This window comes from Hemiscyllium ocellatum, chromosome 32, assembly GCF_020745735.1.
Source record: "Hemiscyllium ocellatum isolate sHemOce1 chromosome 32, sHemOce1.pat.X.cur, whole genome shotgun sequence".
Lineage (NCBI taxonomy): Eukaryota > Metazoa > Chordata > Chondrichthyes > Orectolobiformes > Hemiscylliidae > Hemiscyllium > Hemiscyllium ocellatum.
The window spans coordinates 52140349-52157475 of NC_083432.1; the positions used below are offsets into that span (position 1 = coordinate 52140349).

The 17127-nt window shown below is 40.9% G+C and overlaps 1 protein-coding gene across 1 annotated transcript in view; it reads right to left on the bottom strand.

The window, feature by feature from the left end:
* Positions 1–5588: 5588 nt before the first annotated feature.
* naglu (N-acetylglucosaminidase, alpha) overlaps positions 5589–17127 on the bottom strand; it is a 54342-nt gene continuing 42803 nt past the window's right edge. Inside the window, exon 6 of the mRNA XM_060849103.1 lies at positions 5589–11987. Coding sequence (XP_060705086.1) covers positions 10756–11987 — 1232 coding nt within the window. The 3' untranslated portion in view covers positions 5589–10755. The remainder of the gene's footprint in view (positions 11988–17127) is intronic.

The following is a 17127-nucleotide window of genomic DNA, read 5'->3' on the forward strand; positions in this document are numbered from 1 at the left end:
TTAATTTAAACAGCAAAAAGAGCCAGCCTTTTTCTTAACAATGTTCGTTTAACTTTTTAATTTCTTACACAAAATGATTGTTTCTAGCCTTTTGCCCTGAATTGCCAAGGCAGCTTAAGACTTTGTTCAGCCTGGATACCTCTTTCCAATTGGACATTTTGGAGATTTCAACTAGTCTTCACAGTCTGGAAACTTTCACAAACTATTAAACTTATGCTGGGGTAACTTTAAATTCTTCTGAATGCAACCAACAAGTAGCTCCTGTAAAAAATAAAGTGTATAAATACGCAGCAATTAACTCCCCATGTACCTGATAGAGTCTTATAACTTAAGTCACATACTTCCTTGGAAGAACATCGAGGAGAAAGTGAGGTCTGCAGATGCTGGAGATCAGAGCTGAAAATGTGTTGCTGGAAAAGCGCAGCAGGTCAGGCAGCATCCAAGGAACAGGAAATTCAATGTTTTGGGCATAAGCCCTTCATCAGGAATGAGGAAAGTGTGTCCATTAGGCTAAGAAAGTGTGTCTTAGCCTGCTGGACACACTTTCCTCATTCCTGATTAAGGGCTTATGCCCAAAACATTGAATTTCCTGTTCCTTGGATGCTGCCTGACCTGCTGCGCTTTTCCAGCAACACATTTTCAGCTCCTTGGAAGAACTGCCTTTATTTCTTTGCTGAAACTTAGTTTCAGGATTTTGTAAAAAGACTAATGTAATGATTGATTTTAAAAAAATATTTTACATGTAATAATTTGCCTCTCAGCTGCAAAGAGATGATAAGGTAGAGATGGATGTTGTTGGCACTCGTGTAAAGATTAACAATGTGTCTTTGATAATGCAGATTAATTTGAAGAATGAATGTACAGGTGTCAGATCGAGTTCAGTTCAAAGTAAACTTTTTCATTTTTGATAAGAAGAAAATTGATAACAACTAAAATAAAGTTCAAAATAAAATAAAGCCCTATGTTGACCCGTCAAATAAATATTGTGGCTACATGAGCAGGTCAGATGCTATGAATTCTGTGGCAAGTATCTCAACCACTCTGTCCTCAATACCATCTACAAGGCACAAGTCATGATTGTGTTTTGTTCAAAGCTGACCTCTCGTTGACCTTGAGATGGTAGCAGTGAACTGCCTTCTTGAATCACTGCAGGCCACATGCAGTAGGTAGTCTTATAATGCTGGAGGGAATTCCACATTTTGGCCCAATGGCACTGAAGGAACAGTAATGTATTTCCAAGTCAGGATGGTGACTTGCAGGCGAACTTTTAGGTCGTGGTGTTCCCATGTATCAGCTGCCCTTGTCCTTTTGAGATGGTGATGGTTGTGGATTTGGAAGGTCCTGTCCAAAGAACCTTGGTGAACTTTGCCTATGCATCTTGTAGGTAGTACACACTGCTGCTCCTGAGCATTGGTAGTGAAGGAACAGATGTTTGTACATGTGATGCCAATCAATGGGCTGCTTTGTCCGCAATGGTTTCAACCTTGAGTGTTGTTGAAACTGCACTGATCTACACAAGTGTGAAAGTATTCTATCACATTCCTGAGTTGTACCTTTCAGATGGTAGCCAAGCGTGGGCAGCACGGTGGCACAGTGGTTAGCACTGCTGCCTCACAGCACCTAAGACCCGAGTTCAATTCCTGCCTCAGGCAACTGTCTGTGGAGTTTGCACATTCTCGCTATGTCTGCATGGGTTTCCTCCCACAGTCCAAAGTGTGCAGGTTAGGTGAACTGGCTATGCTAACATTGCCCGTAGTGTTAGGTGAAGGTGTAAATGTAGGGGAATGGGTCTGGGTGGGTTGCTCTTCAGAGGGTCGGTGTGGGCTTGTTGGGCCGAAGGGCATGTTTCCACACTGTAAGTAATCTAATCAAAGGTCTCGGCTGTCAGGAGGTAAATTATTTGCTGCAGAATGCCTAGCCTCTTACCTCCTCTTGTACCACAATATTTATATATTTTCGCACTTTCATTAGTTCATTTTTTATCATTTTCAGTTGGGAGCAGCAAATTTGTGCTGAGAGCTGGAGGTAACCTTTGGACTGTGAACAGTAGTTTATTTTTTATTTAGTTTGAGGCCAGCTACCACATTGACTCTTGTTCAAATTACTCTAAAGACATTTCAGTTGTGGAAATGCATTGCGCTCAAACAGATGGCAGATGTTTGGATATTAATTGGTGTCCTATCTTCCTTTCCACCTATCCACTCCACCCTCCTCTCTCACCTATCACCTCCATCCCCACCCCATTCACCTATTGTACTCTATGCTACTTTCTCCCCACCCCACCCTCCTCTCATTTATCTCTCCACCCTGCAGGCACTCTGCCTCTATTCCTGATGAAGGGCTTTTGCCGAAAAAAGCGATTTCCCTGCTCCTCGGATGCTGCCTGAACTGCTGTGCTTTTCCAGCACCACTCTAATCTAGAGTAAGGGCAAAATGGTCTATCTGTTGTTCCATGTTCATCTGTACTCGTCACTTTTCACCACTAGACTGGATATTGTCGAGGTCTTGCAAAATTTGGAATGGCGTGATTCAGTATCAGAGGAATCACAAATGGTGCTGAACATCTCCACTTCTGACCTAATGAATAGGAAGGACAGTCATAGATGAAGCAGCTGAAAATGGTTGGGCCTAGGACATTACACAAGGGAATTGCATTGGGCTCTTCTGGTACAGTGGTACTGTCCTTATCTCTAGGAAAAAGTGACCACCCTGGCACCTTTCCCTGCCACCACAGGAAGTGCAAAGTCTGCACCCATATTACTCCCCTCATCTCTGTCCAAGCCCCCAAGGAACTTTCCACTTCTGACAGAACTTTACATATACCACTATCAATGTCATCTACTATAATCTGTTGCATCCGATGTGGTCTCAATTACAAATCGGTTCAGAGAACATCTCTGGGACACCCGCACCAACCAACCCCACCACCCGTGGCTGAAAACTTCAACTCCCCCTCCCACTCCATTAAGAACATGCAGGTCCTGGGCCTCCTCCACCGCCAAACCATTACCACCCAATGCCTGAAGGAAGAATGCCTCATATTCCTCCTTGGGACCCTACAACCACACAGGATAAATGTGGATTTCAACAGTTTCCTCATTTCCCCTCCCCCTACATTATCCCAGTCCCAAACTTCCAACTCAGCACCAGCCCCCCGCCCTGTCCATCACCTTTCCTATCTATCCGCTCCACCCTCCCCATCACCTTCTCCTACCTATTACATTCTCAGCTACCTTCCCCCCCCCCCCCCCCCATTCCATTCATCTCTCAGCCCGTCAGTCCATAAGCCTCATTCCTGATGAACAGCTTATGCCTGATACATTGATTCTCTGCTCCTCGGATGCTGCCTGACCTGCTGTGCTTTTCCAGCACCACATTCTCAACTCTGTCCCCATCACTAAACTAGAAAGTTGAGTTTCAAGTCCCATCAGCTCCAAAGATGTGTAATAACTTTGCTGAACATATTGACCAAAAAATATCTATGAGAAAGTGAGGACTACAGATGCTGGGGATCAGAGCTTAAAAATGTGTTGCTGGAAAAGCGCAGCAGGTCAGGCAGCAAAGGAGAAGGAGAATCGACGTTTCGGGCATAAGCCCTTCTTCAGAAATGGCTCCTGAAGAAGGGCTTATGCCCGAAACGTCGATTCTCCTTCTCCTTTGATGCTGCCTGACATGCTGCACTTTTCCAGCAACACATTTTTAAGCAAAAAATATCTATATCTAGTCCAGATAAGTTTCCAGTTAATGTCAACTCAAAGAAATTGAGTGTGTCAGTTCAATTTACCACCTATTAAAGATTGTGATCATCTTCAAGTCACTAAAATTACTCTGAGAAAGTGCAAGGGGCTCGTGTGATGCAATGGCAGGGTCCCTATCTCTAAATGAAGAGACCTGGGTTCAAGTCCCACCTGCTCTAGAGGTGTGCACTGACATCTTTGAACAGGTTGATTAGAAAATTTTCACCAGACGACCTCCTGCATAGTTCCAGATCATCTAAGATGATTGATCTCGATAACCACAACCACAAACATCTTCCTTTGTGCCAGATAGAACTCCAAATAGCAGAGGGTTTTCTTCAGATTCCTATTGACTGCAGTTTTGTTTCGGCTCCTTGCTGCCACGGATGATAAAATGCAGCCTTGATGTTGAGGGCATTCACTTTCACTCACCTCTTGCATTTAGGTCTTTTGACCCTATTTGAACCATGGCTGTAATGTGATCAAAGCTGAGTATGAAGTGCTTCCCAACTGCTTAAGTGCAGCTCCTACAGTACTCAAGGTGGTGACACTATTCAAGATGAAGTGGTACTTTTGATTGGCATCCCATCTATCACCTTCAAGATTCACTCCCTTAACTAACAAACACTGACACCAGTGTGTATTATCTATAGGACATAATGTAGCAACCTGCCAAATTCCCTCTGACAGCACCTACAACACTCCTGTCCTCTACCTCTTAGAAGTCGAAGGGCAGCAGCTGCATGGGAACACCACCACTGAAATTCCCTGACCCTTTTGACTTGGAGCTATATAGAACCTCCTCCATCTTGCTGGGTCAGAGTGCTGGAATTCCCTTCCTTAACAGCATTGTGAGTGTACTCAATCCCCAAGTACTGCAGCAATTTGAGAAAGTCATGTATCTTTTAGTTCAGCTGCTACTATTTTTTTTTAAACACCATAGGACAAAGTCCACTGGGATTTTAGTTCTAATAATTTTGTTAGGACCTGTTGCCTTTACTACAATTGCAACATTTAAGAGGCATTTGGATGGGTATACGAATAGGAAGGGTTCGGAGGGATATGGGCTGGGTGCTGGCAGGTGGGACTAGATTGGGTTGGGATATCTGGTTGGCATGGACGGGTTGGACCGAAGAGTCTGTTTCCATGCTGTACATTTCTATGACTTGTTAAGACGGTTCAACCCGTCCCCGTGTTCGTTTTCGGAGGAATGAGACACCGGGTCAGATTCTAAGAAACAGACTGCTTTATTCGAGAGAGAATCGGTTACAGCTAGACATTTGTCCAGCTGGAGAAGGCGTTCTGACCCCTTTGTTCTAAGTTGTTTATTCTTATACCCCCCTTATCCCTGCACCGTTCCCTTATTTGGTAATGAACGGTTCTTACAGTTTGTCATTGGCCCCAGTCTCTTATCAGTGTTTGACCATGCCGTATTTGGCTATCAGCTAGCTCGACTTGTTATGTGCCAGATGGCCCCCTTTGTTCTGTTTTCTCAAGTTTTACTGCTCCTTCAGTACTTTTCCACTGGTTCAGTTATCTCTCTCAGACCTCGTGTCTGTTACCCCCTCTGGGGCCTCCTGGCCACCTCAGCCTGAGAGCTACTTCTATCTAACATTTTAGTGTTACATCCATCTTACATTTGCCCGAGTGTTAATCCTACCTAACAGACTCTATACCTGTAATTCCATTACTCCATGGATTAAACGCAAAACAAAACAATTACCCAGGGCCTGACATAGCCAATTGTATGCTGTATCCATATTAGAACTTATAATGAAAAGATCAACCAGGTTTCTTCAATATACACTGAAATTATCAATTTATTATAAAACAATACTCAATGAAGACGCAGAGTTGGTTGACACAATATGAAAAATTAAAACACAATTGTTTACCCTTCTTAATAACCCAAAGTACACAAACACATCACGTAAAAGGGGAGAAATAATCTCTCTGCAGAGATTCACTTTAAAGAGAAAAACATTATGGCCAATGGTGATTATAATTGAAGGCAAAAAAGGACAAGGCACACAATATTTCAAAGTCTTTCAATTTTGCACTGATTAGTAACTTGCCAATCATGCATTATTACTCTGGGGTTTTGCAGACATCGCTTGATTAGGAAATAATATAAGTGGTTCTTCAGGTCACTCCTCCAGAAGAACAATCACATTTTATACTGAAATCACCACGAAGATCATTCAGAAATAGGGAACACCAGCTGAGCAAGTAATTTCTTAGCATGCTGGGGGAAGAAATTAGACAGCCATGGCTGAAAAAGAAAGTCAGAAAATGTATCCTAGAAAAAGAGCCTATAAAGTGGCCAAGAGCGCTGGGAAATCAGAAGATTGGGAAAACTACAAAACCAAACAAACAGAGGAAAAGAAAGAGAAATAAGGAAGGAGAGGATCAAATATGAAGGTAAGTTACCCAGTAATATTAGAAATGACAGTAAAAGTTTTTTTCAATAAATAAGAAACAAACGAGACGGAAAAGTCGAAATTGGGCAGCTCCAAATTCATGCAGGAAGGCTAGTAATGCGAGATAAGGAAATAGCTGAAGAACTTAATAAATACTTTGTGTCAGTCTTCACAGTGGAAGACATGAGTAATAGTCCAACAATTAAGGGGAGTCAAGGAGCAGAGTTAAGTATGCTAGCCAATACAAAAGAGAAAGTGCTAGAAAGGCTAAAAGGTCTAGAACTTGATAAATTTCCTGACCCTGATGGGCTACATCCTAGAGATCTGAGGGAGGTGACTGAAGAAATAATGGAGGTGTTGGTTGTAATATTTCAAAAATTACTGGAGTCAGGGAAAGTCCCAGATGATTGGAAAATCACTGTTGTAACCCCCTTGTTCAAGAAAGGATCAAGACAAAAGATGGAAAAATTCTAGAATCCATCGTTAAGGATGAGATTTCTAAATTCTTGGAAGTGCAGGGTCAGATTAGAACAAGTCAGCATGGATTTAGTAAGGGGAAGTCCTGCCTGACAAACCTATTAGAATTTTTTGAAGAGGTAACAAGTAGGTTAGACCAGGAAAACCCAGTGGATGTTATCTACTTAGACTTCCAAAAGGCTTTTGACAAGGTGCCTCATGGGAGGCTGCTGAGTAAGGTGAGGGCCAATAGTGTTCGAGGTGAGCTACTGATGTGGATTGAGGATTGGCTGTCTGACAGAAGGCAGAGAGTTGAGATAAAAGGTTCTTTTTCAGAATGGCAGCTAGTGATAAGTGGTGTCCTGCAGTGTTCAATGTTGGGGCCGCAGCTGTTCATTTTATATGTTAATGATCTGGCTGAAGGGACTGGGGGAATCCTGGTGAAGTTCACTGATGATACACAGGCAGGTAGGACTGAGGATGTGGGGAGGCTGCAGAAAGATTTAGACAGTTTAGGAGAGTGGTCCAAGAATTGGCAAATGAGAGGTCTTGCACTTCAGAAAAAAGAATACAGTGACAGACTATTTTCTAAACGGTGAGAAAATTCATAAAGCCAAAGTACAAAGGAATCTGGGAGTGCTAGTCCAGGATTCTCTAAAAGTTGACTTGCAGGTTGAGTCTGTGGTTAAGAAAGCAAATGTAATGTTGCCATTTATCTCAAGAGGGTTGGAATGTAAAAAGCAGCGATGTGTTACTGAGACTTTATAAAACTCTGGTTAGGCCCCATTTAGAATCCTGTGTCCAGTTTTGGTCCCCACCCTCAGGAAGGACATACTGGCAATGGAGCGTGTCCAGTAGAGATTCACACGGGTGATCCCTGAAATGGTAGGCCTAACATACGATGAACGGCTGAGGCTCTTGGGATTGTATTTATTAGAGAGTTTAAAAGGTTGAAGGGAGATCTAATAGAAACTTACAAAATAATGTATGGCTTAGAAAGGGTGAACGCTGGGAATTTGTTTCTGTCAGGTGGGGATACTAGGACCCATGGGCACAGCCTTACAATTAGAGGGGGTCAATTTAAAACTGAAATGAGGAGACATTTCTTCAGTCAGAGTGTGGAGGGCCTGTGGAATTCATTGCCATGGAGCGCAGTGGAGACCAGGACGTTAAATGTCTTCAAGGCAGAGATTGATAAATTCTTAATCTTGCAAGGAATTAAAGGATACAGGGACAGTGCGGGTAAGAGGCGTTGAAATGCCCATCAGCCATGATTGAATGGCAGAGTGGGCTCGATGGGCTGAATGGCCTTCCTTCCACTCCTATGTCTTATGGTCTTATATGTCTCTCAGCCCCATTCTCTTGCCTTCTCCCTGTAACCTTTGATCCCCATACCAATCAAGAACCTATCTCTGCCTTAATCACACTCAATGACTTGACCTCCACATCCTTAATGGCATTGAGTTACACAGATTAACTACCCTCTGGCTGAAGAAATTCCTCATCTCATTTCAAAAGGGTTGTGCCTCTGATGCTGCATCCTTGGATCCTAGTCTCTCTTGCTAGTGGAAACATCTTCTCTATGTCCATTCTATTCTGAGAGTTTCATTGAAATCTACCCTCATCATTCTAAACTTCAAGTACAAACCCAGAATCTCAATCACTCATATGAAAAGTTCTTTATCTCTGGAATCATTTTTGTAAATCTCCTCTGGATCCCCTCTGCACCCCCTCCAAGATCAGCAGATCCTTCCTTAGAGGTGGTGCTCAAAACCACTCAGAATACTTCAATTGGAATATGACCAGATTCTTATACAGCCTCGGGAGTACATTGCTACTCTTGTATTCTATCCTTCTTGAACGTAATGCTAACGTTACATTAGCCTTCCTGACTGCTAAATGAATCTACATGTTAACGTTAGGAATCTGAGTACAGGATTCTCTTAAGTCCCTTTATGATTCAGACTTCATCATTATGTTTGGGATGTTAATTTTATCCTGTACAGTGAAGACAGATGCAAAATATTTGTTCAATTCATCTGCAACTTCCCTATATTTTATTACTAATTCCCTAGACACTGTCTCTAGAGGACCAATATTCTTTATTTATCCATTTTGTTTCTAAATACCTATTGAAACTTTTATTATTTGTTTTTTTTTATTTCTGGCTGGCTTTCTCTCATACTCTAATTTCCCTTTCCTTATTAATGTTGGTTATTCTTTGCTGTTTTTAATATTCCATCCAATTTTCTAACCTTACTCTTATCATTGCAGAATTATAGGCTTTCAGCTGGATATATCTTTAACTTTGTTAGCTGTGGATGGTATGTGCTTCCCTTAGAATTTTGCTTTATTAAAAATTATTGTCTTATTTTTAACGGTTAAATAGAATCCTTTAGTCTTTTTAACATTGATTTCCATCCCTGTACTCAAGCAGAATTTCTCAACTAACTTTAAATTGTATTTCATCCACTCATAAGACTCACTGACTAATGCAATGTCGTCAGCAAAAGCCAGTGTAGCACAGTGATTACTTCTGCCATCTGTCCCTAGAAATATCCCTTTCTTTCTTTCCTCAATGGTGGCTATGAGGGGATCCATTACTATATTAAATAGGATAGGTGATAGGGCATCACCTTGTTTAACTCCTCTTAAAATACTTATTTTATCTGTTTTGCATTTAAAGCCCTCTATCTGCGTAAAATTATTCTCATAGAGACTGGCTATTAATTTAATTAATAAATAAATACGGAAGATGGATTCGCCTTAAGGCAGTTAAAATCAATTTATGGCCTACTGTGTCAAAAGCCTTAGCCAGGTCAAAGACCACAGCTAGGTCTTTCTTTTTCTTCCTAACTCCTTTCATTATATTCTCTAGAATTTTGATATTCTCCTCACAGCCTGCCACTCCGGCCATAAAACCTTTTTGTCTATTATTAAGTTTAACTATCCTATTTAACCTTACCGCCATAATTTTTGTAAATAATCGTAATAAAATGGGGCCTATTGTTATAGGCCTCCAATTATTAATGTCTTTTAGTTCTTCTTTATTATTAACTTTGGGAATTAATACTGTTCTACTCAGTTTTAGCCGCTCTGGGATGTCACCGTTTTTAATCCATAAAGTATATAGTCTGGGTAGCATGGTGTTATCCTTATTAAAAATTCCAATTATCTCTCTCAAGGTTATCCTGTCGGGTCCGGCGGCGGTGCCGACGTCCATCGCCTTAATGGCCCGATTGACATCGTCCACCGTCACCGGATCCAACAGGATCTCCTCCACCGAATCCTCATTCCCATTTGCATACTTTATAAAACCCCTTAGATTACATTTATCATTCTTTATAGATAACCTAGTTTTATAATAATCTTCTAATCTGGATATTCTTTTGCAATCTCATAGGTATTTCCCACAGATTTGTCTGGATATTTTGTCTGGATAATCTTTTAGAATGCTCTAAAATCTCCCTTATTGTTGGCACTGCATATCTACTGACTTATCCCTTGACCTAATTTCCCAACATCATACCCTCACGAATGTCCTTATTAGAGTTTAAAATATTCACCTTCAATTCCCTCTTCTCTCCTTTAAAATGAAAGCAAAATTGTGATCATTTTTACTTAGGGGCACTCTTGAAAATCTTAGTTTAGGCAACATGCCTGAAATGTCCTTGAAAATTTGGGTTCAATTGCCAGCTGTTCAGTGTAATTGGGCCCTAGGCCATGTATCTGACTAAATTAGTTGGTTGAAAATATTTTCAACAAACAGAGATGATTAGTACTGAAAAGTCCGAAGATTTCAAAAGGCTAAACCATGCAGAATTCATTGGACAGATAATATTAACAAAAATAGGTTAAAATCTTACTCCTTATTGTTGAAGATATTAGCACAAAGCAAATGGAGTTTTTATAAATATTTCTCTTCTAAAGACATTAAATAAGTGTTGATACAAAGAGATCCCAACACAGTGTGTAATATCATTAACCAGATCACCCCACTGCTTATTTGCATAGTCCAAATGATTCCCACCTAATCCCCAAAAAGTAATTTGAATTTTTATAAATTTTTTTCAAGTGCATCATTTACTCAATAAAGTGAACCAGTATGTAACTTGGTATATATCATTTAAAAGAACTTAGAATCAGTGCATATCAAGATTGAATTTGTGATTAATCAATCTTTTCATTGCCTGAGGATAATACATTAGGAACAATTCTTTTGCAATCTCATAGGTATTTCCCACAGATTTGTCTGGATATTTTACTTTGTTGATGATAAATCCTTGCTCCACTTGAAAGACAATTTGATTGAAATGAGCTTGATTGAAGTGGATTCCCTTCTCAAGACATTTAATAAGTGTTGATACAAAGAGATTCCAACGCAGTGCATAATAATCATTAACCAGACCACCCCACTGCTTATTTGCATAGTCCAAAAGATTCCCACCTGGTCCCCAAAGAGTAATTTGACTTCGGGCATTGAATTCGTATAGTTCTGCTTCTTCCTCATTTGTTGCCAAGGACCGAGCTGTTTGTAACCAGTGGCCGACTATAAAGTGTCTGTCGCTGGACAAGAGACTATCAAGTTGTGGTAGTAAATTATTGACTAGAACATTTCCTGAGGTACGCAGCCCTATAATGGAATGTTTTAAGAATGCATTCTTGAGGTCTTCATAAAATTCTGATACCAAGAGCTGAACAGATTGCCTTGTCACATCAACAAGATCATACCTGAAAGTCTCGCTAAAGAACAGATCAGAAGCAGCTGCTTGCATACGTCTCCATGCTTCATAGACATCACTTTTATTATACCATAAAGAAGTATCCAGTTTCAAAGAAGGTCTGTGAACCAACGGACTTCGGTTATGATCTCGTCGATACGAAGTATTATTGTAGACACTTTGAAATAGCAGCAACCATGCAGCTATAGCATCATCATTTTTCTTTCCATACCGTCTTTGTGCGTAAGACATAACCCATTTTGTGAGGTTTAAAGGTTTTTGGCACCAGCCAATTTCATTCATTAGCTCATACACAACATCATTCTGTTCAATTCCTTCTGGTGTTATTCCTGTGCCGACCATGGTAGAATTCGGAGAAGACAGAGCTTCAAAAGGACCTTTATTGACAGTGTCTACTGTTCCATACATTCCTGTGTTGCCACCAAAATTATGCAACATGCACCATATAAAAGGTTGTCCATAGAAAGATTCAGTGAAGGTATATGCTGGATTACTGTCAGCAAATAAATCAAGAATAATCATCCTTCCCAATGGCACTCCATGTAAGAAAGCTTTGATTTGAGTCGGCTGCCAAAATGATCGTGCATTCACAAATAGCCAACCTTGCATGAGCCAAATTGCTAAAGGGTCCACTGTGGGGAAACAAAGTATATTCAAGAAATGACGTTTAAGAATGCTGCCTAACAATGACAATTTTTAAAGGAGCATCGATCTTCTGTGGTGAAATAATTTTTTTATGCAAGCGTGGTTATTGCTTATAATTATTAAAGAGGTCAGAAGTAAATCTTTTTCTGTTACTATGACAAAGTTAAAATGAAATAATATCGCAAAAGGTATCTATGCTCTCAATGAATGGCAGGCTTCTGTTCCTATGTATAATGCTTTATGTTCTAGGTATAAAGCACCAGCAAATGCTTTTTGACACATTGCCACTTGTGACCCAGAGAAAGTTCCTACTCACATACATGTATAATATTTACCTAGAAAGTTCAAAATTCTAATGATAGAATTACAATGCCCAGACAACCAACGAACACTGACAATAATGATCTTCACGTCAGTGAGCTTGATGCCCTATACTTGTGAATGAATTTACTCCAGCTTTCTGCTATTGCTAATCTCAGATGTAGGACAATGATCAGCAGTAGGTATGTCAAAAGTCCGAAACGGACACTCCCTAGTTCCCCCCCAAAAAAATGCTCACCATCCCACCTCTCCTCCCAAGAATGCTTTCCTCGGTTTTCCTGCTGCAGTCCTGACGATTCTCATCTGCTGCTTCCTTTCCAGACAACAACATTCAGTTCCCGCATCATAGGAATGCTCCCACTGCCCACGTTCTTTCCAGACAATACTCAGAACCCCCACCAGTGACACTGATCATTGTATCATAAGCTTTGATCTTTACTGTCATCATTAGGATGACAGTAGAAAATGACATTGATCAATCCAGAATAAGAATAATCTACTCACAGAGAGTGGACTTCAGTGGAGTAAGAACAGAACATGGCCAGATAGATTAAAACCAAATGTTGGCAGGTAAAACAGTAAATGAACATTAAGCTACCTTCAAAAAGGAGACAGTTTGGGCACAGTCAAGGCATACTCCCATAAAAGAGAAATGTAGGACAGAAAAATCCAGGCGTTTCCTGGATGACAACTTGAACAAAAATTAGGTTCCAGAAGAAAAATAATGCTTATGATATGCATCAAGTGTTAAATACAGTTGCAAACCAAGCTGAATACCAAAGATTCAGCGGGGAGGTGGCAAAGCAAATGAGAAGCAGAGAAAGATTAACAAAAAAAAGACTGACAGCTAACGTGAAAGGAAATCCCAAGTTTTCTGTAAGTGCATAAATAGTAAATGGGTGTTAAAAGTAGGCATAGGGCTGATTAGAGGCTAAAGAAAGGGATTTACAACTTACAGACAAGAAGCAAGGCTGAGGTGTTAAATTAACACTGCATCTGTCTTTACCAAGATGCCTTTTGCTTTTTTTTTGACTCGCAGTTTGTAAGGCCTTTAACAGGATAAATTGAAGCCTAGGATGAAGTTGGTCTACTCAAGGACAAAGGAGGAAATTTATGCATGGAGCCAGATGAAGTGAGTGAGGTTCTTACTGAATATTTTGGATTAGTATTCACAAAGGAGGGGAACATAACAGATATGAATTTCGGGAGGAGGGGGAATGTTGATATGTTGTATGTGAACACAAAAAAGTGGTGTTGGATGTTTTGAAAAATATTAAAGGTAGGTAAGTCCCCAGGACCTGATGGGATCCTTCCCAGAATGCTGAGAGATGTAGGCGAGGAAATTGCCAAAGCCTTGCACAAAATCTTCGTATCCTCCTTTGTAATAGGAGAGATCCCACATGATTGCAGAATAGCTAACATTGTCCCTTTAAGGAGGGCAATGGCAATAATCCAAAAAGTTACAGGCTGGTGAGCCTTTCGTCAGTGTTAGGGAAATCATTGGAGAAGATCCTTAGGGATAGGATTTACTCACCATTTGGAAAAATATGGACGTATTCATGATCAGCAGCATGGCTTTCTGCAGGGAAGGTAGAGTCTCATGAGGAAGTGACAATGATGATTGATGAGGACAGGCTGGTAGAACACTGACTATATGGACTTTAACAAAGCTTTTGATATGTTCCTTCATGGCAGGCTGATACAAAAGGTGAAGTCACATGGAATCCACATGAACTGGTGAAATGGATACAGAACTAGCTTAATTATAGAAGACAGAGAATAGAAGGGTTCCTTTGTCTGCAGATGTATGACCAGCAGTGTTCTGTCATATATATGTGTGAGTGTGGGGTGTGTGTGTATACATAGAATGTTTTGGAGGAGAATGCAGGTGACCTGTTTAGTAAGTTTGTATTTTGAGAGACCAAATGCAAGAAGGAAATATATAGTAAATGGCAGAACCCTTAATAGTATCAACATACACAGATCTGGGCATACAGGTCCACAGTTCCTTGAAAGTGATAACACAAGTGGAAAAAGGTAGTCAAGGCGGCATATGCATGTTGCCTTCATTGGTCAAGGCATGGAGTATAAAAATGGGGAAGTCATGTTGCAGCTGTATTGAAAACTTTAGTTCGGCCACATTTGGAATATGGTGTACAGTTCTGATTACCACACAACCAGAAGGATGTGGAGGCTTTGGAAAGGATATCGAAAAAGTTTACCAAGGAGTTGCCTCATTTGGAGGTTGTTAGCTATAAGGAGAGATTGGACAAACCAAGTTTGTCTTCACGTGAACATAAAATTATGAGCGGCATGGATAGAATGGATAGTTGGAGTCTTTCCCCAAGGTTAGAATTAATAGGGGACATTTGACAATAGCAATGTTTACAAGAGATCTGACAAATAGAGTGTCATAGAGCTGTACATCATGGAAAACACTCTTTGGTTCAGCTTGTCCATGCCGACCAGACATTTTAAATTAATCTAGTCCCATTTGCCAGCACTTGGCCCATACCCCTCTAAATCCTTCACACTCATATACCCATCAGATGCCTTTTAAATGTTGTAACTGTACCAGCCACCACTACTTCCTCTGGCAGTCAACTTCATACACGCATCACCCTCATTGTGAAAAGGTTGCCCCTTAGGTCAGTTTTAAATCTTTCCTTTCTCACCCTAAACCTATGCTCTCTAGTTCTGGACTTTCCCAATCCATGGAAGAGACCATGCCTATTTACCCTATCCATGCATTTAAGGATCTTATAAACCTGTATGAGGTCAATCCACAGCTTCTGATGCGCCAGAGACAACAGCCCCTGCCTATTCAGCTTCTCCCTGTAGCTCAACTCTCCAACCCTGGCAACATCTTTGTAAATCTTTTCTAAACCCTATCAAGTTTCATAACATCCTTCCTATAGGAGGAAGACCAGAATTGCACACAAGTGGCCTTACCAATGTCCTGTACAGTTACAACATGACCTCCCAATTCCTATCATTAATGCTGTGACCAATAAAGGAAAACATACTAAACACTTTCTTTATTATCCTATCTACTGGAGACTCCACTTTCAAGGAATTGTGAACTTGCACTCTAAGGTCTCTTTGTTCAGCATCACTCCCCAGGATCTTACCATTAAGTGTATAAGTTCTGCCCAGATTTGACTTTCCAAACGTAACACCTCACATTTATCTAAATTAAACTCCATCTGCTACTCTTCAGACCACTGGCCCATCTGATCAAGATCCTGTTGTAGTAGGAGGTAACCTTCTTTGCCGCCCACAACACCCCCAAGTTTGGTGTCATCTGCAAACTTACTAACCATACCTATGTTTACATCCAAATCATTTATATAAGTGACACAAAGCAGTGGACCCAGCACCAATCTTTCTGGAACACTGACCCTTGTAGCCCATCACTGGTCACAGGCCTCCAGTCTGAAAAGCAACCCTCCACCACCACCTTCTGTCTTCTATCTTCAAGCCAGTCTGTATCCAAATTGCTGGTTCTCCCTGTATTCCACGTGATTTAACCTTGCTGATCAGTCTACTACGAGGAACCTTGCCAATCACCTTACTGAAGTCCATATAGATGCTCTACCCTCATCAATCCATTTTGTTACTTCATCAAAAAACTCAAAATTAGTGAGACATGATTTTCCACGCACAAAGCCATGTTATACAATAGGCTTTTACACGATGATGATCAGGGTAGACAGTGAAAGTCTTTTTCCTAGGATGATGACGTCAGCCTGTACGAAGGGGCATAACTACAAATTGAGGGTTGATAGATTTAAGACAGATGTCAGAGGCAGGTTCTTTACTCGGAGTGGTAAGAGTGTGGTATGCCCATATGGATGTCGATGTTTTGGGCAAGGACCCTTCATCAGGCTCTTGCCTGGGGTGTTGATTCTCCTGCTTCTCCAGTACCCCACTCTCCGGCATCTGCAGTCCTCACTTTCTTCTAAGATTAGGGCCAGTCAATTACATTAGTGGGAAGTTGTGCATGCAGTCAGAGGAGTTAGAAGAGGTGCTAAATAAATATTTCTCATCAGTATTCACACAGGAAAAAGACAATATTGTCGAGGAGAATATTGAGATACAGGCTACTAGACTAGATGGGATTGAGGTTCATAAGGAGGAGCTGTTAGCAGTCTGGAAAGTGTGAAAATAGATAAGTCCCCTGGGTCAGATAGGATTTATCCTAGGATTCTCTGGAAAGCTAGGGAGGAGAATGCAGAGCCTTTGGCTTTGATCTTTATTTTGTCATTGTCTACAGGAATAGTGCCAGAAGACTACAGGATAGTAAATGTTGTCTCCTTGTTCAAGAAGGGGAGTAGAGACAACCCCTGGTAATTATAGACCAGTGAGCTTTACTTCGGTTGTGGATAAAGTGTTGGAAAAGGTTATAAGAGATAGGATTTATAATCATCTAGAGAGGGATAAGTTGATTAGGGATAGTCAATATGGTTTTGTGAAGGGTAGGTCTTGCCTCACAAACCTTATTGAGTTCTTTGAGAAGGTGACCAAACAGGTGGATGAGGGTAAAGCGGTTGATGTGGTGTCTATAGATTTCAGTAAACCGTTTGATAAGGTTCCTCACGGTAGGCTATTGCACAAAATACAGAGGCATGGGATTGAGGGTGATTTAGCAGTTTGGATCAGAAATTGGCTACTTGTAAGAAGACAGAGGGTGGTGGGAGATGGGAAATGTTCATCCTGGGGTTCAGTTACTACTGGTATACAGCAAGAATCAGTTTTGGGGCCACTGTTGTTTGTCATTTTTATAAAATAATCTGGATGAGGGGA